This window comes from Eptesicus fuscus, chromosome 4, assembly GCF_027574615.1.
Source record: "Eptesicus fuscus isolate TK198812 chromosome 4, DD_ASM_mEF_20220401, whole genome shotgun sequence".
NCBI classification, from domain to species: Eukaryota; Metazoa; Chordata; class Mammalia; order Chiroptera; family Vespertilionidae; genus Eptesicus; species Eptesicus fuscus.
The window spans coordinates 13,047,229-13,072,758 of NC_072476.1; the positions used below are offsets into that span (position 1 = coordinate 13,047,229).

General features: G+C 46.7%; 1 protein-coding gene across 3 annotated transcripts in view; it reads left to right on the top strand.

Annotated features, from left to right (window-relative positions):
- The first annotated feature begins 857 nt into the window (after positions 1–857).
- NAA60 (N-alpha-acetyltransferase 60, NatF catalytic subunit) overlaps positions 858–25,530 on the top strand; it is a 29,223-nt gene continuing 4,550 nt past the window's right edge. For 2 of the 3 annotated variants that reach the window (XM_028145666.2, XM_008141657.3), the window contains exons 1-4: positions 865–1,045; positions 20,399–20,514; positions 21,885–22,014; positions 24,643–24,739. In XM_028145666.2, the coding sequence (XP_028001467.1) occupies positions 20,405–20,514; positions 21,885–22,014; positions 24,643–24,739 (337 nt within the window). In that variant the 5' untranslated portion in view covers positions 865–1,045; positions 20,399–20,404. Of the gene's footprint in view, positions 1,046–20,398; positions 20,515–21,884; positions 22,015–24,642; positions 24,740–25,530 lie in introns of all 3 variants that reach the window. The other variant, XM_054714666.1, reaches the window with a different exon arrangement.

Consider the following 25,530-nt stretch of genomic DNA (forward strand, 5'->3'; position numbering starts at 1 on the left):
TGAACCAGAAGGTCACAGTTGGATTCCGGGTGAGGGCACATGCCTGGGTTTTGCCTGGAGTTCTGCTCTATTCCCAGCAGGGGGTGTGCAGAGGCTGCCAAACCATGACTCTCTCATCATTTGATGTTTCTCTCTCTCCCTCTCTGAAACCAATAAAAATATATAAAAACAACTCTTTAGGTGCTATTTCTTTGTCAAAATGTTAAAAGAATGTACTTTTAGCACTTCTAACATACTGTTATTTTATTTAGACTTTTAAACCGTGATGATGTTTATTCTCTTAAATATGATTTAAATCCTTTAAGGATTGGTCATTGTCGCCCTTGGCTGTAAGCAGAGGCAAAGAATAAATTCCCGCTTTAAAGTTTACATCAGATTTTGGTCAACAAAGTTCCCTGGATCTTGTGATACAGACCCTCCTGCAACTCGAGGGCAAGTGACACCTGCCCATTTACACAGCCACAGCCCTGACCTGCCTTTCTGCGGAGACGAACCTCTGGCTGTTGGCTTGTGTCCGGCGACGGGCGGGGTGGAGCGGCCCGCCGCCGGGGTGGGTCACGCAGTCCCGTTCGCCTGGCTCGGTACCCCGCACGGGCCGGGGCTGGGCCAGCGCAAGCCCTAAACCCTACAAGGGAAATGACAGCGAGAACCGGAGGGTTGTGAGCCATCTCCCGACCTGCCCGCCTCGTCTGGGCGCCCCGCTCGGTTCTCGGAGCTTCACTCGCTCCGGCAGACGCTCCCCTACCGGCGTCCCCGCGCCTCCGCCACCTGGTTTCAGGGGAGGCCTGCCCACTCCTAAGATGGCGGCGTCAGCCTCGGGGAGGCGGCGCCCTCTGTGGACGCCAGTGGCCAATGGGCTTCCGGTCTGCGCCGCCGGCCAGCGAGGGAGCCGGAAGTGCCGTGGGCCGCCGCCTCAGTCCCGGCTGCGGCCCCTGCCGGTTACATAACTGGTTGCGGGCTCCGCGCGGCCCCACTTCCGGCTCCCTGCGACCCCAGGATGCGCTGAGCCCACGGCACCGTCCGCTGCCGCCGGCTCCCGCCCGAGGTGAGGTTCCCCCGGTCTCGGGCTCGTGGTGGAGGCGCCGGGCCGGCTCGGGGTGGGGGTCGTGAGTGGGGAGGAGCTGCAGCTCGGGTTGGGGCGGGCAGGGGCGCGGGGGGCCCCGGTGGGGTGCGGGACCGCCGGGCCTGTGGAGGGAGGCCGGTCGGTGCCCAGATCTCCGCGGGGTTTCGGGGCTGCCTAGGAGGTCGCGGCCGGCAGGGGTGAGGAGGGGGCCGCGGGCTGAGGCGGGGTAGCGCCCCAGATCCTAGGGGTGCCGAGGGGCCGCCTATAGTCCCCAGCTCTAGGCGGGAGCCGGCCCTTTTTTCGAGGGCGCCTCGGTGCCGTGCCCCAGGCCGAGGTGTTGGAGAGATTTAGAACCCGCGTGTGGCCTGCCCTTCGCTACCCGCGGAGGTGACGTGCCTGGTCTGGTCACAGTCGAACGATTTGCCGCCGCCTCGCTTGGCTCCGGTACTTGTTGAACGGTTTGTCGTTCTTTGGCCGACTTGTTTGCCCTCCCGTGAACTCCGGAAAGCCTGGGGCTCTGTCTTGGTCGTCTCAGCGTCTTAACTCTCTCAGTTACCTTTTCGTATGTAACTTCTGTGGTTTGTCCCCCTGGAAAAATTTTGAGGGGGGCTGTGGGCCTTCGCTGCACCCCTAACAAAATACCTGTGTGCCTGCCCAGCGGGTGACGGAACCCAGGACCTGAGGTGAGGCAAGGAGTTACTCTGCAATAAACGTGGACATGGGCTGCTCCACTGATCTGTGTTCACTCCGCCAAGTCCTTGAGCCGAGCCGGAGGATTCATTTGTCCTGAAGGAAAGGATCAACAGCCCCATACAGTAGTTCCCTGTGGTTCTCGAAGTGATCGTTACTTGGAGTGTCAGAGCTGGAGAGACCACTTCGGGTTGCAGACCTTTTACCAGGAAACTAAAGACAGAAAACCCCTAGTTAATGTTTCATGGACTGAACCGGCACAAGCTGCTCCAGGTCAGCTACGGAAATGCCACAATCCTCCTAGCATTTTGTGATGTAGAGACAAGTGATAGACGTTCTGTGGCCCCTAGTACAAGGGAAGAAGGGGGGTCTTGAGCATCATTGAACTTGAAAGGGACTGAAAGCAAAACCGAATTCATATTCTTCCGCTGGGTTTCTATCAAGTCAGTTAAAACCTACAAGCAACAAAGTCAGGGCATGGTGTGGTGTTAACAGGTCAGAGTAAAAAAAGTCTGTTTCCTATCTTTAGCCCCTCCCAGTTGTAACTTGCAGTGATTTTGTCACTGTGTTTATTTTAGCCACATCTATTCCCTATTTGGGATATGACTTGTTGAAGTTGCTAAGCAACAGCATGCTCTGCCCTGGGTGGAAGAAAATTCCTGGACGGTAGGAGATTTGAGAGATAAAAGATACACCTGAACTGAGAAGGGTGATGCTGTCCTGGCTGCTGTGCCTCCTCTCTCAGCCTCAGTGTACCTGTTAGCAACAGTTTGGTATCTTACAGCCTGAGGTGTGTTTAAACCAGGTGGGCATGGCAGCCGTACGTTGCAGCAGCCACAGGGAGCACAGTGTAGGGAAGACTCCCAGAGCTCCCAGTTCTGCCTGCGGAAACAGCCCAGAGGTCTCACTTCGTTGATGACGGCTCTCCAACCTGAAGGGAAAGCTGACTGCTTATCAGACAGTGTCTTCCCTGAAGTGGTAGCTCCTCTATCTCTACATCTTATTTCCAAGAGCCCATCTTGAAAATAACAGAAGCAATTTCATTTTATAAAATACTCTGTGGGTAATTGTCCCTCAGGTACTGGAATGAATTCTTATCTGGTATGTTAACGCAACAATGTTTCATCATTTCTGTAGCTCCTGGGAGTGATGCTGGATACCTTTTTCAAATTTGTTGCTTTTTAGACATGACTCCTTCTGACTCTAGTTGTAAACTATTCAAGAGGTCTTGCTGGTCAGATATTTGCTGCTCTTTATACTTAGTTTCAAGTTACTTTCTCTGGCCTCCTATTTTTAACCCTTTCATTGAGATGCACATACAAGCCCTGGCGGTTAGCTCCCTTGGTTGAAGAATTGTCCTGATACCCCAAGGTTGGGAGTTCGATCCCGCCCCCCCGTGCCCCCACACAGCTGGGGCTGGGGCTAGGGCTAGGGCACATATAAGAATTAACCAATGAATGCATAAATAAGGGAACATCAAATCCGTGTTTATCTCATTCTCCCCCTCTCCCTTTCTCCCACCTTCTTCTCTCTCTCTCTCTCTCTCTCTCAAATCAATTAAAAAGAAATATACATACAGAAAAGTACATTGCTTGATGACTGGTCATGAACTACCTGTTGAACCACCACCACAAAAGACCCCTCAAGCTCCTTACCAGACAAGCCCTCTCTATTTAAAATACTGATTTTCTGGTAAGAGGCCATTAGCAGTCATTTTGGGGGGAAGGAGTAAGAAGGGGATTCCTAAATTTTGCTTTATATTGCATGTGAATTCTTATTTTGTGTTCATAGTAAAACAAAAAGATTTAAAAGAGCATGCCCTTGCCGAAACCGGTTTGGCTCAGTGGATGGAGCGTCAGCCTGCAGACTCAAGGGTCCCAGGTTCGATTCCGGTCAAGGGCATGTACCTTGGTTGCGGGCACATCCCCGGTGGGGAGTGTGCAGGAGGCAGCTGATCGGTGTTTCTCTCTCATCGATGTTTCTAATCTCTGTCCCTCTCTCTTCCTCCCTGTAAAAAATCAATAAAATATATTAAAAAATAAAAAATAAAAATAAAAGAGCATGCCCTTCCCTCAAAAAAAAAAAAAGGAGGAATGTTCTTTTTAAGCCTTTTTTTTAAGTGGTTGTCTTAAAACTTATATTTTTTAAAGTTAAATTGTATGTAGTCATTAAAATTGCTTTTTTAAATGACTTCACAGGAACTCTTTAAAATGTTTGTACGAGTCTGTTCGGTGTCCTTATCCACAACCACCCCCTCTTTGCTTCATTACAGCTTTGAATCTGTTTATTTTTGGCATCGGTGCACAAAATGCCATGTTATTCCAATAGTATGGGGTTTAAAAGTTGGCACAGTCTATTTTAGGACGAAATGGGTAATTATTCTACTTACAGTTCTTGAAGAGACAGTGTAAAATTTCCAAGTTATTACTAATTAAAAACAACTCATGAGATTATTTTAATATAAAAATATGTTCACAATTTTTACATTAACACCTGAAAAAAAAATTTTTTTTCTTATACTAAAAGCAACCCAAACTCATTGTAAGAAAAACAGAAGTTAAGTGGCATAGAACACAGACATCTGCCATAACCCCAGAGGCAAATGCTGACAGGAGGTTGAATTACTTTTCAAAAAATCATTTTTGGTATAAAAGTCTACCTCACGATCCTGTGTTAATGTATACCACATTTGACCCATTTTTGAAAATATTTAACTTTTATTTAACTCTGAAGGATCCTAAATGTAAACCCAGAGAAGCAGAGATTAAAAATCATAATAAAACCCAGCAGAATGAGATGGAAAAGGTGAAAAAAAGTAGAGAGGGCTGATATGCTGGAGGGGCAGCAGCCAGGGGACCGACAGGGTTTCTGAAACCGGATTCTCCTGCTGCTGTACTTTTTCCTTTCAAACTGAGTAGCTGCTTGTCCATTTCACCCACCCCTCCCCCCATACAATGTTAGGGTTTCTTGTAGCCATTGAAGTTCTCTGTGGGAGAACCAATTTGCTCTTGATTTTGAGCCCCAGGTGGGGTCCATTCTTGGGTATTTTACTACCCTTTGATTCCCACCCCACAAAAATGTAGTCATTACAGGTGATTTTATTATTGTTTGATTTGTTTTGTTTTTTATACCAAACCAGTTGGCTCACTGAACTGGGAATTATATTCTAGGCATGCCCTCTCAGATGGCCTCCTATCAAGATCCCAGCTTAAAAAGCCACTAGGCAGCCCTGGCCGGCATTGCTCAGTGGTTAGAGCGTTGGCCTGTGCACTCAAGGGTCTTGGGCTTGATTCCCGGATTCGATTCCCAGTCAAGAGCACTTACCTCGGTTGGAGGTTTGATCCCTGGCCCTAGTCAGGCATGTGCAGCAGACAACCAATTGATGTCTCTCTCCCACATCAATATTTTCTCTCCCTCTCCTTCCCCCCCTCCCACCCAGTCCCTTCCATTGGTTCTAAAAAAAATCAATAGGAAAAAAAATAGTCTGGGGAGGATTAACAAAAAAAGAAAAGCCTCCAGGTAAAGGCACTTCTTGACCAGGCCATCCTTACTGCCCATCCAGGCCATGCCCCACTTGTCACCTGCTTTTACTCTGGCTGTATCTTCCCATGTGACTGTGTGAGCTGGCCCGCAGCCTCATCTGCGCCCTCATTATCTGTTCCGGGAAGGTGACTGCTGAGCTTTCAGGTGAGGGGACCACGGGGTCTGTCTGGCCTTGGCTTCATGTCTCTGGTCCCCAGTTCAGAGCCTCCTGGGTCCTGTTCTTATCACTGTTCTTCCTCTTCGTCCTGTCTCTCTCTCAACCTGAACTGTCTTCTCTAGTTCTGACATTGACCTAATGGGGCCACAAAAGGCAAAAACAGTCCTTGGGCGGCACACCACAATCCAGTCCTTCTTCCAATAGAAACTTGTCAGCTGCTCTGGTGTACGTCCTTAGGACAAGGGGAGGATTCTCTCAGACTGCCATGCCCAAGGTTAGCCCAAATGCCTTCTGAAGGGGCATCGGGGTTTGCAAGTGGTACACATGCACAGTGGCCCAAAAGCCTGTCCTTCACGTCGGGTCATTTTACTGTGAATATGAAGTAAAAAATCAAAATGGTAAAATAAAATTTTAAACAAAGTAAGATCTAGCTCATCTTGGACACAATGGAAAGCTAAAATGCACGATGCCCCAAACTGCATGGAGGCCTCTGTCATGCTGAAAAGATGCTCAGGTCTGGAAACCTGCCTTCCTAGGAAGTCGAAAACGCCATGTTGGTTGGAGCCACATCTGTGGGAGACATTGATGGAAGTCTCCTACTAAGTGAAATGAAAGGTTTCCTTCTCAGTTGACATTTTGAGTTAAGAGGTACCACTAAGCACAACAATGTGAATACCACTGACCTGTGCACTTTAAAATGGTTGAAATGATACAATTTATGTATATTTTACCACACTTTAAAAAAAGATAAAGAATGTTGCAACATTTTGACAGTTTTCTTTTTTTTAGTAGGACTGCTTGGGTCTTAGGTGCAATTTGGGGGAAATGCAAGGGGATTGATCTCCTGCCTTTTTCCTTGTGGCTCAGGTTGGAGAGCACCTTCCACACAGTGGAATTAACCCTTCTCTACACAGCTCAGTTGCCAGCACCTTTTGTGTTCACTAATGTGCTGTTTGCCATGGAAATCCTTGAGCAAAAGAAGTGGCTTCTGTGAGTATTTTGGTAATAGTGCAGGAAAGCACACACCCTGGTTCCCCAATATACCCCTCTAGCCTGTATAATCAGAGATTTCTGACTCTGCTTATTGCTGCAACCACAGCATCTAGAGCAATGCCTGGATTTTCAATACAATTTTGGTAAATAAAAGACTAAATGAATTCTCAGTATGAAATTTAGGGGATGACAGAATCTTTAGCCCAAAGGCAAGAATGGTCTGGAGCTGGGACCACACTGGAACCACCTGTTATTGTCTTTTTAAAGTTGAGGTATAGTTAACATGCAGCCAAGTGGTCAGATCTTAACTGAGCAGATCCATATGTTTGATGACCACAAAGGAGATATAGAACATCATCATTGCCCCAGTAAGTTGCCCAATGCCCCATCTCAGTGTCCCCCACCCCACTATCTGATTTCCGTCACTATCAGTTCCCTTAGCAATTTCAGAATTTCATGCAAATGAAATTCTTCTGTATCGTCAATTCATGCTTGAAGAGATGTGTCTTAAATTGTATGTCACGAATATACGGGCTCCCCTCTGAGCACAATGGCTTGAGTTTTAAGAGGGAGGCTGTTTGGAACTAGAGTGCTGGGTGTTTGTTTCTTGTCACCCTGTAAATTAATCATGTTCCTCCTACACTGAAGTTTTGGAAGGAACCCAGGCTTCCTTGAGACGGCTCGCTGTCCCCACCGGCAGCTGCTCCTTTCTACAGACCAACTATGAAGAGTGCTCACTGTTTCCCCTCACTCTCCTTTTAGCCCTTAACCCATTTTACTGATGAGCAAGGAAGTGTCCTGTGCCCATCACTGGTTTATTTTTCCTTTTCTCCCCTCTCTGTCCTAAACACAAGAGCTTGGAGTTTATTGTTGGGTTGTCCAAGCCCAGTGGTCAGCAAACCCATTAGTCAACAGAGCCAAATATCAACAGTACAACGATTGAAATTTCTTTTGAGAGCTGAAAACCGACTTCTGCGCATGGGCCACGAAGTTTTAATCGCACTGTACGTGCGCGCCCGCACGTGGTATTTTGTGGAAGAGCCACACTCAAGGGGCCAAAGAGCCGCATGTGGCTCATGAGCCACAGTTTGCCGACCACTGTCCAAGCCAATAAACCTGGCGTCTGCAGAATTTCACATTCCCCAAGGGCCTGATGGTTTTTAATACTTGTGCTATGGAAGAGTGCTAATAATCTTCCTTTGTGCTTCATTTGAGAAGAAGCCTGGAGTGCCAGGGAAGGACCAGGGTGGTGCTTTGACGTAGGGTGAAGGGAGTCAGGGGTTCAAGAGGAGTCAACTGAGGTGTGAGCTGTAGAGAGACAGGGGAGGCAATTCCCAAGGGAGGGCTGCTGGATTTCAGAGGGGAAGCTGTTGGTTTGTCACCAGTGGTATGTTGGAGCAGAAGGGGGCCAGGTGCAGGAGTAAAGCAAGAAGGTGGCAGCAAATGTGGTGGTGTAGGTGAAGGAAAAGAAGGTGGCAGGAGACTTGTCCAAAAGAGGGTACACATGGTGTGTTTACAGCCCATGGGAAGGCAGTTTGCAAAAGAGAAGGTTGAAAATGTTGGAGAAAGGGGGTGCTTGAGTCAGGGAGGGAGGAGACAGGAGCTGGACCAAGGACTGGAGTGGCCCATTGAAGTGGCCATCTCATTTGTCTTCCCAGAGAAAGATAAGAAAGCTGAAGCGTGGAGCAGGACAGAGATGTCTCAGTGGACATCAGAGCTGGGATTTGACCCCGGGTCATTGTGACTCCAGCATCCCTGCAGGGTCTGGGAGCACGTGGAGGGCACGGCATCCAGAGCATAAGTGGAGATTGGACTAGTCTTGGCAAGGAGGGAGGACGCTTTGGAACCTATGGAAGTAAGAGAAGAGAAGGAAAGGGGAAGGTTCTGGGGGTGATGAAGGGTGTAGTGTGGTCATGGCTGGCCTTTAAATCTGCTGAGGTCAGGGGTAGGGTCCACAGCACTTCTTAAGCCATTAAGAGGAAAGGGTGGTTTTTAAAAGTTAAGTGTGGTTTGTCTGGGATCCAGAAGCATTGCTTTTGAACAAGGGAAAGGCCCTGTGGACCTCTGGTGTCAGGATACAGTCTGCAAATAGGATTGCTTCTGGCTTTATTACTTGAGTGGGAGTAGAGGGCCCTGTGACAATGCCAGGAAACCCCTCCAGAACCTGGAGCAATTCCATTCTGAGCCCCCAAATTCTGAATCCCCAGCACTTGGCAGGGAGATGGAAAATGCTCCTGTGGACATTGGGGGCATCTTGGCAGCCATTCCTCCACTTTCACTCTGGCTGAGCATACAGAGGTGCTCAGGAAGTGTTGTGGGTGAGGGAATGCCCAGATATCCAGACCCCACCCCCTTGCAGCCACCACTGAGTCCTCAGGAAAAAGTAGCCTTGGGTTCAGGGACCAGAAAGGTCATTTCAGCACAGAAGGAAGACGAGGCTTGCAGACAGCCTCAGGAGGATGAGATTTGGGGAAGGGGAAAAGGGCTGAGGGTTGAGCCAGCAGGCCCTTCATTTGGGTCTTGGAGAATCTAGTTTTTGCCCCTCCTTGAATTACTCCACTCACTAATCCCCTAAAGGCCAAGGACATGATGTAGACCCAAGAAACCCCGAGAAGAATTCTCACTACAAGCCTGACCTTTGCAATTTCATGTTTCTACTTAAAAACTCAAGTGGCCCAGGCTGGGTAGCTCAGTTGGTTAGAGCGTCATCTGGGTATGCCAAGGTTGTGGGTTCAATCCTGGTCAGGTAACATACAAGAATAAACCAGTAAGCCCTGTCTGGTGGGTCAATTGGTTGGAGCCTCGTCCCCCTATGCCAAAAGATTGCGGGTTCAATTCTCAGTCAGGGCACATACCTAGGGGTCAGGGTGCGTGAGGGAGGCAACTCATCCATATTTCTCATATTGATGTTTCTCTCTCTCTCTAAAAAAAAATATAGATATATAGATATATAGATATATAGATATATATATATATTTATCTTCAGATGAGGATTAAAATAATTTTTTAAAAAGGAAGAATAGCCGAAACCGGTTTGGCTCAGTGGATAGAGCGTTGGCCTGCGGACTGAAGGGTCCCAGGTTCGATTCTGGTCAAGGGCATGTACCTTGGTTGCAGGCACATCCCTGGTAGGGGTTGTGCAGGAGGCAGCTGAACGATGTTTCTCTATCATCGATGTTTCTGGCTCTCTATCCCTCTCTCTTCCTCTCTGTAAAAAATCAATTAAAAAAATATATTTTTTTTAAAAAAAAGGAAGAATAGCCCTAGCTGGGTTGGCTCAGTGGATTGAGCATCGACTTGTGGATTGAAGGGTCCCCAGTTCGATTCCAGTCAAGGCCACATGCCCGGTTGCAGGCTCAATCCCTAGTAGGGAGCTAGCAGGAGTCATCCAATCGATGATTCTCTCTTATTTTTGATGTTTCTATCTCTTCCTCTCTGAAATCAATAAAAAAATATTTAAAAAAGAATAAACCAATGAATGCATAAGTGAAACAAGAAATCAATGTTTCTCTCTCCCCCCTTCCTTTCTCTCTCTAAAATAAAGTTTCAGAAAACTCAAGTGAACTTAGAATTCTCCTGTACAATACGTCCCTACTGTTGTAATATAGACATGTCAGTGTCTGTAGGAAAATGTATACCAAGAGATGGCCTGTGCATCTGTGCCTTCGGTGCTGTCCCATCAGCACCCCAGGGCTCAGGATGGAATAGAGGGCCTAATACTGGGCCACTGCTCTGGCTTCATTCACTGTCACCTGTTTCTAGCAAATCTCAGAATCCTTGTCCCTTGAGCCCTAATGGTAGCAATAAGAGATCAGTACTTGGTGGAAGGTTCAGGATGGACAAGTGGAGTCCCCACAGGTGCTACATAAGGGTTTCCTGACTTGCTCCTCCAGCGGTAAACTAGCCACTTGCCATACCCGCCTCCCACCTGCACCACCACCATCTCTAAATTTGCCTCCTCTGACTCCATTTCTTCCTTTCACTGGCACATAGGTGCCAGATTCTCCTCCTGTGCCTCTCCTGTGCCTTCCTTCTCTACCCACTGTCAGTTGGGCTGGGACAGATTAGGCACTGTAATATCCAGCTTTCTCCCTTAGTTAAATGTGACATGTTTCTATTTTTAAATCAAGGCATCTAAAGAACTGGCCTTTGAAAATATGGAAGTGCTTTTAATAGGGATGTGAGAATCCACAAATAGCTGTATTTCTTGGAGCCCAGTATTTTTATTGAACGCTGAACAGGGAGGGAACAAGCGCTTTCCCCAAGGATACTAGGGGAAAAATTTGTAAACCCCAGGGCATAAGAGATGCTCATTTATTATGGATCTCTTCCTTTGCTATCAAACCTCACTGTAAAGTGATTTTTTAATATTTTAAAATAAACTTTATTAAAGGTTAACATACATACAAGAAAATGTACTCAATGAGTTTTAATGTGTGCATATATGTTTGTGTGTGTAATCACCGCCATCAAGATATACAATAGTTCCATCCCCCCGCCAGGGATTGCCCCACCCTCAGCCTCTTTGCAGTCAGTCCTCTGCCACAGGCAACCATGGAGGTCAAGGCCTTGCATCTTAGCACTTACTGACTGGGCAGCAGCTTTAGCTCTTCAGGTGCCCCAAGGTCTACCTGTGGCCATCCAAACCCTGGCTCTGCTGGTTGGTTTTGCCAGTTGCCTTGTCCTGCCAGCTCTGGTGTAGGGACGGAGAGTGAGCTGACAGTATCCTGTCCTGCAGCTCCTTTTTGTAGGAGGAGCTCAGAGCACATTTCCTGTTGGTTGAGAACAAAACTGTGGGGCACAGCTGATGAGACACCTGGAGCTCTGCCAAGGGTAATCAGGGCGGACAGTCAAGTCACCCAGTTTCTTGGGCTAACTTGAGCCTCTCAAGCCCCAGATGAACCACTGGAACTGGTTTTCCAGGGAAAAGGACAATATGGAGTTTCCTGGCATAGATCACTCATTGGGACTGAAAATTGATTTGAGATTTATCCGGTGATTTGTGGTTTGTGTTGATTTCCTAGCTATGGAAAATCTGAGAATGATCTTTCCTTCCTCAAAATATTTGAGCAGCTAAGACTGCATCGATGAAAACTTGTGGTTAGTTGAGACTTGATAACTTTCTTTGGTCACTTCTTACACCAAGCAAATGACAGATTTTTTTTTTCTTTGAATATGAAATATTAAAATTGGCCCAAATCCAGAGTAAGCTACAGGTTGGCCTTGGTGGGCTGGCGGCTCTTCGAGTCTGTACCTCCTGCCAGCTTCCCTGATCTTCAGCCTCGTCTTCCCCAGAGCACCCCAACCCCACCCTAGCAGACCTGGCACAGTGGTAGCCCATGGGAGGCAGGATCTGGGCCAGCCCCATTAAAGGAGCCCCACCATGCAGCACCGGCATGAGTTCCTGCAGTTTGACGTGCAGGTTGGAAAACTTGTGATTCTTTCTGGAATTTACTATGACTTCCTTCAAAATGAATCTTTCTTAACCTTTTGCTCACAAAAGAATAATTTATTCTCAGGATTGGGGCTGTTTTGTGTTTGTTTTTAACAGCTTTATTGAGGATATAATCCACATGCCATATAATTCACCCATTCAGAGTGTATCATTCACTAATTTTAGTGTATTCACAGAGCTGTGCACCCTTTACCACATTTTATTTCAGAACAGTTTCAGCATTCAAAAAGAAACCCCACACTCTCACCCTACAGTCCTCGCAACTGTAGGCAACCACTAATCTACTGTCCATTCCTATGGATTTGACTATTCTGAATATTTCATATAAATGGAATCATAAGTTTATATGGCCTTTTCCTCACTCAGCATCATGTTCTTAGTGTTCATCCACGTTGTAGCAGGTGTCAGTACTAAATATCCACTATATGGGTAGATCACTTTGGTGAATATTTCTTGCCACTTCCTTCTGGCCTGCATAGTTTCTGTTGAGAAATCAGCTAACAGTTGTATGGGTGCTCCCTTGTAGGTAACTAACTGTTTTTCTCTTGCTGCTTTTAAGATTCTCTCTTTGTCTTTTGCCCTTGGCATTTTAATTATGATGTGTCTTGGTGTGGTCCTCTTTGGATTTCTCTTGTTTGGGGTTCTCTGCGCTTCCTGGACTTGTAAGTCTATTTCTTTCACCAGGTAGGGGAAGTTTTCTGTCCTTATTTCTTCAAATAGGTTTTCAATATCTTGCTCTCTTCTTTTGGCACCCCCATAATTCAGATGTTGGTACACTTGAAGTTGTCCCAGAGGCTCCTTACACTATCTTCATATTTTTGGATTCTTTTTTCTTTTTGCTCTTCTGATTGGGTGTTTTTTGCTTCTTCATATTTCAAATCATTGATTTGATTCTTGGGATCCTCTAGTCTACTGTTGAATCTCTGTATATTATTCTTTATTTCAGTCAGTGTAAGCTTAATTTCTGACTGGTCCTTTTCCTTTTTTTTTTTTTTTTTTTTTGGCATTCTCACTAAGATCCTTGAAGGTCTCACTAAATTCCTCGGAGGTTTCTAGAAGATTCTTGAGTAACCTTATAACTGTGGTTTTGAACTCTATATCCAGTATTTTGCTTTCTTCATTTCTTTTATTTGTGACATGTTTCTTTGTCTCCACATTTTGGCTGCTTCTCTGTTTGTTTCTATGTATTGGGTAGCTTCTAAGTCTCCTGGGGTTGATAGAGTGGCCTTGTGTGGTGGGTGTCCTATAGGACCCAGTGGCTCAGCCTCCCTGATCACCTGAGGTGGACACTCTTGGTGCACCCCTTTGTGGACTGTGTGCACAGCCTTGTTGTGGTTAAGCCTTGATTGCTGTTTGTATCACTGGGAGGAATTGACTTCCAGGCCAATGGGCTGTGAGGACCAGCTGTGTCTACAATGGAAGAGCTGCTGTGTAGGAGACACCCTTATGGGGCAGGACTTGCTTCAGTGGGGCTTTGGTGCTCACTGAGTCTTCCCCTTGAGTGTGTCACTTATGGATATGAAGAGTTGTAATCTGGTATGGTCTCACACTGACCACTGGGTACACTGACTCTGGGATCTCCAGGGAGGTGCAAAGTCAGCCACTGCCTGAGGCTACCCAGCAGGAGCTATAGAGAGATCTGCAGATTCCTCCTCTTTATATGGGGTTTGGAGGTGCCCAGACGAGGCCCAGCTGTGAAGCAAGGCAGGCTGCTGCTGCTGGCCTTGAGCCTTCTTTTGATAGCTTTGGGGCTCCCTGACCCAGCTGCTGCCTGCTTGACAGGTTTTAGGCTGAGAAAGGACAGGCCATTGGTATGCAAAAGCCTCTGCGCACAGCTTGGGTCGGGTTGTAAATTGGGTGGGGCGGGGTCTCATGGAATCACCGGGGCAGAGCAAACAGCAATGGCTGCCGGTCAGTCCTGCACCCGAGAGGTCCCAGCGCAGGAACAATGACTGCTGTGAGCACCTCCGTCTGAAAGAAAGCTGCCCTCGCCTTCCTGCCCCGATGCCAGACAGTCCAGTTTATCCCTGTATGTGTCTGGGTCCCCCAGAGTCTCGCCTGGAACTGGAGTTCAAAGCACGCGGGAGCTTTTATCTCCCTTCCAATGAAAAGCACTGCACTGGGCTGCCAGTCCGTTCCACGCCTCCGCACCACCTACCAGTCTCAATGCGCTTTCTTCTTCTTTTTTTTTTTTTTTTTTTTAATTTTATTGATTTTTCACAGAGAGGAAGGGAGAGGGATAGAGTGCCAGAAACATCGATGAGAGAGAGACATCGACCAGCCGCCTCCTGCACACCCCCCACCGGGGGATGTGCCCACAACCAATGCACATGCCCTTGACCAGAATCGAACCCGGGACCTTCTATCCGCAGGCCGACGCTCCATCCACTGAGCCAAAGCGGTTTCGGCGCGCTTTCGTTCCACTCAGCCAGCTTTCTCGCAGTTCTGGATGATAGTTGTTCTGTCTTTTATTTTTTTATTTTATTTATTATTATTATTATTATTTTTTTTAATGAATCTTTATTGTTCAGATTACAATTGTTTCTCCTTTTTCCCCACATATCTCCCCACCACCCAGTTCCCACCCCCCTCTGCCCCTACCTCCCCCCCGCTGTCCTTATCCATAGGTGTATGATTTTTGTCCAGTCTCTTCCCATACTCTCCACACAGACACCCCTTTCCCCCTGAGAATTATCAATCCACTCCCATTCTATGCCTTTGATTCTATGAAGTTCACCAGTTTATTCTGTTCATCAGATTTTTAATTCACTTGACTTTTAGATTCACTTGTTGATAGGTATGTATTTGTTGTTCATAATCTTTATCTTTCTCCTTCTTTTTCCTCTTTTTAAAGAATACCTTTCAGCATTTCATATAATACTGGTTTGGTGGTGATGAACTCCTTTAGCTTTTTCTTATCTGTGAAGCTCTTTATCTGACCTTCAATTCTGAATGATAACTTTGGTGGGTAGAGTAGTCTTGGTTGTAGGTTCCTGCTATTCATCACTTTGAATATTTCTTGCCACTCCCGTCTGGCCTGCATGGTTTCTGTTGAGAAATTAGCTGATAATCGTATGGGAGTTCCCTTGTAGGTAACAAACTGTTTTTCTCTTGCTGCTTGTAAGATTCTCTCTTTGTCTTTTGCTCTTGGCATTTTAATTATGATGTGTCTTGGTGTGGTCCTCTTTGGATTCCTTTTGTTTGGGGTTCTGTGCGCTTCCTGGACTTGTAAGTCTATTTCTTTCATCAGGTGGGGGAAGTTTTCGTTCATTATTTCTTCAAATAGGTTTTCAGCATCTTGCTCTCTCTCTTCTTCTGGCACCCCCATAATTCTGATGTTGGTTCGCTTGGAGTTGTCCCAGAGGCTTCTTACACTATCTTCAACTTTCTGAATTCTCTTCTCTTCATACTTCTCTGGAGGAGTATCCTTGGCCTCTTTGTATTCCAAATCTTTGAGTTGATTCTTGCAATCCTCTAGTCTGCTTTTGGGTCTCTGTATAATATTTTTTATCTCAGTCAGTGTATGTTTAATTTCTAGTTGGTCCTTTTTCATATCCTCGAGGGTCTCATTGAATTTATCGGCCTTTTCCATGAAATTCTTGAAAAACCTTATAACCGTGGTTTTGAACTCTATGTCCAGTCGCTTGTTCTCCTCCATTTCTTTGGTTTGTGATCTGTTTCCTTGCCTTCTCATATTCTCTGCTTCCCTGAGTTGGTAGGGTAGCTTTGTGTACTAGATGTCCTATTGGTTCAACGGGTCAGCCTCCCAGTTACTTGAGATGGACACTCTTGGTGTACCCTTGTGTACTGTGTGTCCCAGCAGGAGCTACAGCAAGAACTAGTTTTCTCCTCCTTTGCTTGGGCGGTTTTGGAGCAGTCTGACTGGAGCTGCAGCTAATTTGGATGAGCTGCCACAGAACAGGCCATTTATATGCAAAAGCTGCTGTGTGGAGCCTGGGCGGGTTTGTAGAATGTGCGGGGCGGGGTCTCAGGGCTGGGCGGGGTCTCAGGGCGTCACTAGGCTGGGGCGTGGCCAACAGCGATGGCTGCCGTCAGCCGTCTCTGCCTTTCCACGTTTCCAAGTCCCTGCGCCCCGCGCTCCAGCGCAGTAAACAATGATTGCTGGGCGCACCACTGCAAAAAAGTCACTCTCACTTTCCGACCCGATGGCCGAGAGTCCAGCCTCTCCCCGTAGGTGTCTGGGTCCCCCGAGTGTCCCCAGAAACTGGATTTCAGAGCGATTGGGAGCTTGTCTCCCTGCGGGTTGAAGAAAAACCGCGCGCCTAGTTGCCCGCTGCCAGCCCGATTCGCGTGCCTCCGTACCTCAGCTCCCCAGCGTTTGTGCTCCTTTCTTTTCCTAGTTGTAAATCTTCCACTCAGCCAGCTTTCCCGTGGTTGTGGGTGGTAGACGCTCTGTCCCTTAGTTGTACCCTCGAAATTGTTGTGTGAGGCAGCAGATTAGCTGCTTAACTATGCCGCCATCTTGGTTCCTCCTCTCTGTTCTGTCTTTTAGTTGTAATTTTGATGTGGTTGTGAGAGGCAGCAAGTACAAGTGTTTACCTATGCCGCCATCTTGGTTCTCCTTCCTGGTGGTTAATTTTAATTAGGAATATTTTTAAACATACACTTGACATACCCATCATCCAATTCAACAGTTATTAATATTTTGCACTTCTCCAACTGAATGAAATTCCAGAACATTCTGTCATTTCACCCTACATATCCTGTGTGCATCTCTTAAGGAATATGGACATTTTCTACATAACCACAATGCTATTCTCATACCTAACACCACTTTCAGTTTTTAGAGGATTTGTGTGTATGAGTGGAATTTGTTCCCTTTGTAGGGAAAGGGAGTATTGCCTGAGAGGTGGGGGTTGTGCAGAAATCTCCAGGGAAGCTGTGTTTCCTACTGGGGAATGTGATGTGCTGGACTCCATCCTGCTTTTGGTGGGTGGACCCCTTGAACCTGTGCAGCCATGTTCTGTGGAGCAAAACAGCCCTTTATCCAGGATGACAGGAGATTCACCTCTAAGCCAGTGACCGCTAAGATATATTTTGGATAGTATTGATGCATGAAAAACGCAGGACTTGCCATTTTTTGTCGACCAGTCCATTTCCTAAGAGGTAGCCACTTAGGCAGCATGAGGTCCCTGAGGTCACACTCACCAGAATGTCCTGGGTGCCATCGAGGATGGGGGCTGGAGCATTGGCCATGGAAGGGGGTGCTGAGCATTGGAACGGCGCTGTTGTGTAGAAACCAGGTAGTCAAGCTGTTTAAAAGACATTGTACCAGACAGTATCTTGGTTTCTGAAGGCACATCCCAGTGAAAAGAAAAAAAAACAGGTGACATGGAAAGACCAGATTTGCCAAGTCTGGGGATATTTTCTTGTTTGGTTGGTGTTTTGGTTTTGTTTTGTGTTTGGAACTAAGAACTCATTTAAATAAGCACAGCCCAGCACCTGTGGCCTGCCCTTTCTCAACAGGCCTCTCACATTAACTTTTGTGATGGCCCTGTTTTGTCATCTCTGCCCAGAGAGACTTGTCTGGGTCAGCTCAGCTCAGAGGTTCCATCAAGATCGTGCATCCAGAGACCAGCTTTGTTCCCTTCTAAGCAGCTAGTCTTCTCTAGCAGGGTGCCTACTGGAATGCTGCTCCTTTCTAAGGTGTAGCTGGTAGAGGTACCTCAGCTTCTTCCGGACCTGATATCTGTAGGGATCCACTAGGACTCAGGCAGGAACACTTCTGGTTCTTGTCCTGAAGAGCTTCCATTCCATACCCCTCAGAGCCCCTTGGCCTGCAGGCCTGGTGAGGGTACCCAGTGCTGCCAACAGGGTCACAGGAGGGTGCCCATCTTATCCCCCACCCCCATTTTACAGACATCATGTGGTCAGTGTCCAGGTGCTGGCTAAAAACAAAAAGGAGAAGAAAGCAGGTCCCTTCTCATTTCAACTCTTGAGCCATGCTGTGCAGAGGGACATGTCAAGGTGGCACAGTCCCCACCCCTTGGAGTTCAGTTTGTTCTAGAAAGACGGAACCTAAGGTGGCTCCAGAGCCACAGAGCTCCTACAGTACCCCCCCCCCCCCGCATGTCTGCTTCAAGGTCACAAGGTAGCCCCACTCCAGATGTGCCCCCTCCTCAAACCCCCTCCCCCCGGCTGGCTAGTACCATGAAGGGAAGAGGGTACAGCATCAAACTTGTCACTACCCAGCCTGAGGGGCTTCTGTCCTCAGCCTGACTGCCCAGCAGCACCTGGTCCTTAGGGGACTGCCAGCCCAGGACTGGCCCTCAAAGGAGCCATTCTTCTTTTTTTTTCCTCTTTTTTTGTGTTAATCCTTACCCGAGGATATTTTTTTCCATTGCTTTTAGAGCAGTGGTTGCCAACCTTTCGGACCTCGTGGACCACCAGTGGTCTGCAGACCACCAGTTGGCAATTGCTGTTTTAGAGAGTAGAAGGGGGGGCATCAGTGTGAGAGAGACACATAGATTGGTTGCCTCCCGACTGGCCCCAGCATCAAACCTGCAACCCAGGTATGTGCCCTTGACTGGGAATCCAACCATGATCCTTTGGTGCATGGGCCAACGCTCTAACCACTGAGCAACCAGCCAGGGCAGAAGCTGAGATTTTTTTTTTTGAACCATTTAAAGTTAGTTTTAGACTTCATAATGCTTCACTCCAGAGCGTTTCATCATGCATCTCCTAAGACTTTCTATATAACCACATATTACCTTTCACATCTAAGATAGTTAATAGCAATTTTATTTGCTTTCTAGCACATAATTAAATTTCCACAAAATGTTGTTTTGATTTTTTTTTCTAGTAGATGTGTTATATATTACATTTGGTTATCGGTCTTCTTGTCTCTTTTAGTCCACTTTTGTTTTTTTAATGGCATTGACTTTTAAAAAATATATTTTTATTGATTTCAGAGAGGAAGAGGAGAGAAAGATAGAAACATCAATGATGAGAGAGAATCATTGATCAGCTGCCTCCTGCACACCCCCTACTGGGGATGGAGCCCGCAACCCAGGCATGTGCCCTTGACTGGATTCGAACCTGGGACCCTTCAGTCCACAGGTCGACACTCTATCCACTGAGCCAAACCAGTTAGGGCATCATTGACTTTTTGAAGAGACCAGGTTGCTCATCTTGTAGAATATCAGCATTCTGTGTTTGTTGGATGTCATGATGCTGTTGAATATACATGCCTGTGTGCCGGCTATTATATGTAGTTGTGAAATTATGTCTGGAGGAACAGCTGGCTTTAGGCCCAGCACTTTAGGTGGAAACCTGAAGGCTTTGTGGATTTCATATGCATGGCACTGGTCAGAGAAGCTGGGCTCCATTACTGGGGGAATTGTGACTGCAGGATCTTGAGGTTGAAAGGCTTTTCCTTGGTGATTGGTAAGTCCTGGGGGTGCAGGTACTTTGCCTCCATGCCTCACACCTGCTCCCTCCACTGTGTGGTTAAAAGCCTTTGATAATTCTTGCTTGATTCATTTATTTTCATCAGCACTTTCAAAGTGATGACATTCCAATTCTATCATTATTTCTACTTTTATTGGCTTTCATTCTTCTATTCTATAGGAAGAGTTTTTTCTCATCCATCAAGGATGAACTACACAGTTATCCTAAAAAGATGTAGTAAATGCATGGTCCTTTGCCTTTTACTACCAGTTTTCAACATAAAGAAGAAAGACTCCGGTGTTCCCTTTGTCAGAGTCTAATATTTGGCTTTCCTTCCTGCTTCCTTGTCTTATCTTAATTAGAACAAGGGCAGCTGCTCCATCAGCAACCTGGGCTGAATGTAGTTTCCTGATTTAAAATAATTGTCAGTAACTCCTGACCCTGATTTGAACCTCTAGTGTCTTGCAAGTCTCCCTCTCTCTTTTTGCTCAGGAGTTTTGTTTGCTGGATAAGGGAGGAGCAGTGACCCACCTAGCAAGTGCCAATTTTCCTGGAAATCCAGCAGGTCATTGGCCCCTGCCCAGGCTGCTCTGATGGGGTTGATGGCCACTGGCCCAGGTCGGGAGAAGTTGGACTGCTGGGGTTGTGTGCTTTGTGCAGTGGAGAAATGGCGATGTGAGGGAGACAGGACACTGGCCAGGGAGGAGTGGTGCTCAGAGGGCACCTCAGAAGGGCAGAGAGGAGAGAGAAAACTGACCAAAGGCAGGCTGCTCTCTGGGGGTTCAGGAGTGTTCCAAGTAAACAGTGAGGGGATCCTAGGTCCCCATCCTGCCAGCCCTTCCCAAGCCTTAGTTTGCTTGTCTGCAATGTGGGGGTGATTGTGACACTTGGTGCAGGGGATTATTGTGAGCTTCATGCAGTTACTAAGGGGACCACCATCCATGGCGGGGCATTAGTCTTCCCATCTTTCCTGCGTCACAGGTTAGGAGGAGGAAGAGGAAGTGAATGTGCCATGATGGGATCTGTGGGCTGGTGGGGTGTTTAGGGGAGGTTGGCTGCTCTCCTGACCCCACCTCTCTCCCTGCAGGTGTGAATGACAGAGGTGGTGCCATCCAACGCCCTCAGCGAGGTCAGCCTGCGCCTCCTCTGCCACGATGACATAGACACTGTGAAGCATCTCTGTGGCGACTGGTTCCCCATCGAGTAAGTTAAGTGGTGCCCTCCGCCCCACAGTTGTAGATTGGAGGGGTGAGGTAATGCCCATGGATCTGATGAAGCTGGAAGGCTTGTGCAAAGGTGAGGATGTCCTGGAGGTGCCATGGTGGCTCAGAGTCACCTTGCCTGTCAGAGGAGCCCAGGCCCCGCTCCCTGACGGCCATCACATCCTTTCCATCTCACTACCTGATGCAAAGAGTTCTCCAAAAGGGCTTTGCTGAGAATCTTTACTTACAAAGATGTTCGATGCAGTGCTATTTATAAATCAGACAGTTGAGAAGCAACTTTAGTATCTTAACAGTAAAGAATGGCTGACATATGTTAGGGTATGTGCATGGGAAAATGAAATATTATTCACTAGGAAAAGTGAAATCTGTCATGAAAGATATACTTGACAAGGAGAGTTTTTTAATGAGATATTAAGTGAAAAAAGCAGACTAGAAAATTGTATGTACCACAATTTCACTTTTATTTGAAAACATGCATAAGATAAAAGCCTATGAAGATATGTACCATCTAGCAAAGTGTTTTTGGTATTTTGGAATGGGTAGATTATTAGTAGCTACAAGTTTGTTTTATTTTGCTTGTCTGTATTTCCTCCATTTTTCTATAATATGCACATAGAGCTTTTGTTGTGAGAAAAATAAGTGCAAACTTTTAAAAATTAAAAATAAACAAGGTCCTGCTAAACATCATGTTTCTATGAGTCTTAACCTCAGGTTTCACCCACTGCAATCAGGAGAGGAACTTGGGCAATGCCAGGCCTCATAAAGCCTTTTGGTGGGTGGTCAGTGGCCTCTGCAGAGCAGACCTGAGCGGAGCACCTCTCCACTGTGTCTCCACCCTCTTCCAGCTCTTGGTCTCAGGAAAGGCATCTGGACTAACTTGTTATGTCCCAAACCCACAGACCAATAAAACCCAGAATGTCCTGTCTCCTCACCAAAACTCCTTACTGGGGCTGAGTCTTCTGTCTTTCATCACTGTGTCATAGGGCTTTGCATGAAACGTTCTCTTTTCTGCTCCCCTTGGGTCTTGAGTTTGAACTCTTCCAGCTGCCCCTCCAGGTACTGCTCTCAGGGAGACAATGTCATGGGAGGTTTTCCCCCTCTTATCTCTTTATCTTGTAAAATCATTTTTCCATCAGAAATCCCCCATCCTGTCTGGATAGATTGCTGCTTTAAGATGATGATTCACTGAGAATGATACCCTTTGGTGGAGACTAAGTGGTGGGCAGGCTCCTTATCAATCCTGGAGCAATGGACAGAGGTGCCTCGAATCCCCTGTGGGTCCACTGCCTGAAGCACGAGGTTAGTTGGACTTGGCCTTTGGCAGTTTCACCTTAAGTTTGTTCTCCTCAGGTACCCAGACTCATGGTATCGTGACATCACCTCCAACAAGAAGTTCTTTTCCCTTGCTGCAACCTACAGGGGTACCATTGTAGGAATGATAGTAGCTGAAATAAAAAGTAGGACCAAGATACACAAGGAGGTAAGTATGTGTGGTGATGATGGGGCTGCCAGGCCCTTGGGACAGAATCACGCTGCCTGCTCTATGGCTCTTTCTCTTAGGAGCCCAGACCATGTATGAGACTCAGATCCAAGTGGTTTCTTTCTGTCTGTATGTAATACAGTCAAATGTACATTAAGTAACACGTCCTAACTGCAGGCTTCTTTCTAATGACTGTCATTTTGAAATTGGGAGCGGGTGTAAAAGATTCACTGAGAATCTGCAGAGTTGTAAGGGTCTGTGATTTGTATTGGTGACAGTGTCACAGAAACTGCTAATACTGCTGTGATTTGTTAAAGGAAATGCTAAGTTCCAGTTACAGGTTAGTAAAAACAAATATTTTTTTTCCTGTTCAACTTCATAGACCCCGCCAAGATCTATCTAAGAACCCTGGAGAGTCTTTGGACCCTGAGTTACCAAGTCCTGCTCTAAATGTAAAATGCGAGGTTATGGTCACAAACACATTGTTCCATGTGGTTGACTTGCGTCAAGATTCTGCCTACCCCTAGCCAGTTTGGCTCAGTGGATAGAGCGTCAGCCTGTGAATCAAAGGTTTCCGGGTTTGATTCCAGTCAAGGGCACGTAAAAAAAAAAAAAAGACCATTAGATCTTCAGAATAAATTAAAAAAAAACAAAAAACATTCTCCCTAATGATTTTGGTCATCTTATAAAGTGACTGAGTAGCGTTTATACATGGGTATTTACTCCACAGAAGGGAAAAAACCCACCACCAACTGGCACCTGCTTCTATCTGTTTGGCTTGAGGCTATTTATTTAAAAGTGCAAGAAGGCTATCTCTCCCTTTTATTTTATTTATTTATTTTTCAAAATATATTTTTATTGATTTCAGAGAGGAAGGGAGAGGGAGAGAGAGATAGAAACATCAATGATGAGAGAGAATCTTTGATTGGCTGCCTTCTGCATGCCCCCCACTGGGGATGGAGCCCACAACCCGGGCATGTGCCCTTGACTGGGAATCGAACCGTGATCTCTTGGTTCATACGTTGACACTCAACCACTGAGCTAGCTAGGCGGATCTCTCTCCCTTTTAAAGACCCAACCCACTCAGGTCTACCCTAATTTGCCTATAATTAGATTCTGGCAAAGTTGGTTTCTTTTAAGAGTAACTTTTCTATCTTAGCTTTCTTCTGAGTTTTTTTCTTCCATTTTTCTGTGCTAAGATACAGCAAAAAAAGAAACATTGGCATTTTCAGCAAGCATCAATATCTTTTTGCTCTTTCACAGAACAAACTGTTCTACCTTCCCCTCCCCTGACTTGTTCTCCAAAACCCTCTCTATGAAGCTCTTCCTATGTGCCCCCAGCAACTGTCAAGCCCCACACATACGGTGACTAGATCTCTGAACTCCTTTGAATGTGTGGGTTTTCCCATGAGGGCAGAGATTGGAACCCTTTCCTTCTACTCCCTGGGTATCAGGAGAGCCTTTGCACTCTGGCACTTTCTCTGCCCCCGCTGAGAGGCAGAATGAATTCAACACCGAGGAAAGAGAGCAGGGGCTGTCAGAAGACATCAGCTGGGGAATGAAGTACCTGCTTGACCTTCCTGACCCTTCCATGGGCTTCAAGTAACAAGAGCAATAAGGATGCCTCCCTGAGACTGAGTTTGCCTCTGTCCAGCTTAACTGTAATATGGAGTGTTGGGGCCGGGGTCAGGGTCAGGAGAGTGGTGAGTAGGGACAGGGACAGGCCAACCCATGCCCAGCATACGGGAGCCACTCAGTGAACAGTGGATAGGGATGAGAGAGGCCAAGTCACCAAGCTTTCTTTCCATGGGGGGAATCCACCAAGCCTTCTTTACAAAGTAGAAGAACATCAGAACCTCATGATGGTCGAATTCACAACTCTCTCAGTCCAGAATTTTATCTCTGAACCAAGAGACCAACAAGGTTTGGTGGGTCCTGGTGTAACGCTCTGCCTGGTGTGGATAGCAGAGAGGCCACTCAGACTCCTCACCCTCTGTACTCTAAGACCATCTGGGGGCAGCACATGATCCTTTAATTAAACTTTTTTTTTTAAGATTTTTAAAAATTGATAGAAAGTAAGGAGGAAAGAGAGAGAAGGAAACATCGATATGAGAGGCTGCCTGCATATCCTCTAATTGGGATCAAGATTGCAACCTGGGTGTGTGACGTGGTCAAACCGGCAACCTTGCATGGGACAATGCCCAACCAGCTGAGTCACACCGGCCACAGGACTAATTAAACTTTTAAAACTTTGTGTTTGTCTGGCTGTTTGATCTCTTGGTGTGTCAGTTGACACGTGTGAGCACCATTTAATGCCCACACAGCATGGTCATTTCCTTTTTACCATCATAGCTATACTTGTCTGGTATCAGTGTCCTTCCTTGTATGGTCTACCACCCTTCCAAAGAGAAGCAACTTTTTGTGAGTGTTCTTACTTTAGCAGAAAGGCCCACAGCCCCTTGTTTCCATGGGACGGTGTTGACTCTCCATTATTCTCTGTTCTATCTCTTCCTGCTCCAGTGGCCCCCCAGGTGTTGTGGCTGGGAGAGTCAGCACATGAGATATGTTCTGCAGTGGGACCTGGTGCCTCAACTGTGAACCTGACTTTATTTCTGACTTTTTCTTCAGGATGGAGATATTCTAGCCTCCAACTTCTCTGTTGACACACAAGTTGCATACATTCTAAGTCTGGGAGTAGTGAAGGAATTCAGAAAGCACGGCATAGGTAAGGGGCGGTTGAAATAATGATTTTTGGCATATACACTCCACCACCACCACCCACTGCCCTGTTGACCTTCAATTCAGCCATGCTCTTTCCACACATTACCAGGTCTTTCTGTATGGCCTCATTCCCAAAGCTTACAAGATCAGATTACTAACAGCTCCCAAAGGTCCTCATTACAGAATGGGCATCTTTTAACCACACCTGCTGACACACACACATAACTTATATCTGGTCACAAGGTATGCTTGATTAAGAATAGAAAACAAAATATTTTTTTTTTTAATACACTTCATTGACCTTTTACAGAGAGGGATAGAGAGCTAGAAACATCGATGAGAGAGAAACATCAATCAGCTGCCTCCTACACACCCCTCAGTGGGTATGTGCCCGCAACCAAGGTACATGCCCTTGACCGGAATCGAACCTGGGACCCTTGAGTCCGCAGGCCGACGCTCCATTCACTGAGCCAAACCGGCTTCGGCTAGAAAACATAATTGATGAAACAGTCCTAGCTCCTATGGATCCAAGATTCCTGTCACATCCGGGGTGCCATGCCATCTTTATGTCTCCAACTTCCCATCCCACTCAGCCACAGCAGAGTCTTCATTGTAACCCAGGTCTGCCCATTCCACATTTTCCTGGGCTTAGGTTTACATTTTTTGTTGCCTGAAAGGCTAGTGAATCTCCCCTGTGGATTCAGCCCCTGGAGGGAACTATGCAGCCTGATCCATGTTCTTGGACAGCCAGTGGTCTGCAGCTAACAGGCCCTGTCTGGCTGTGGGAGTTTAGGG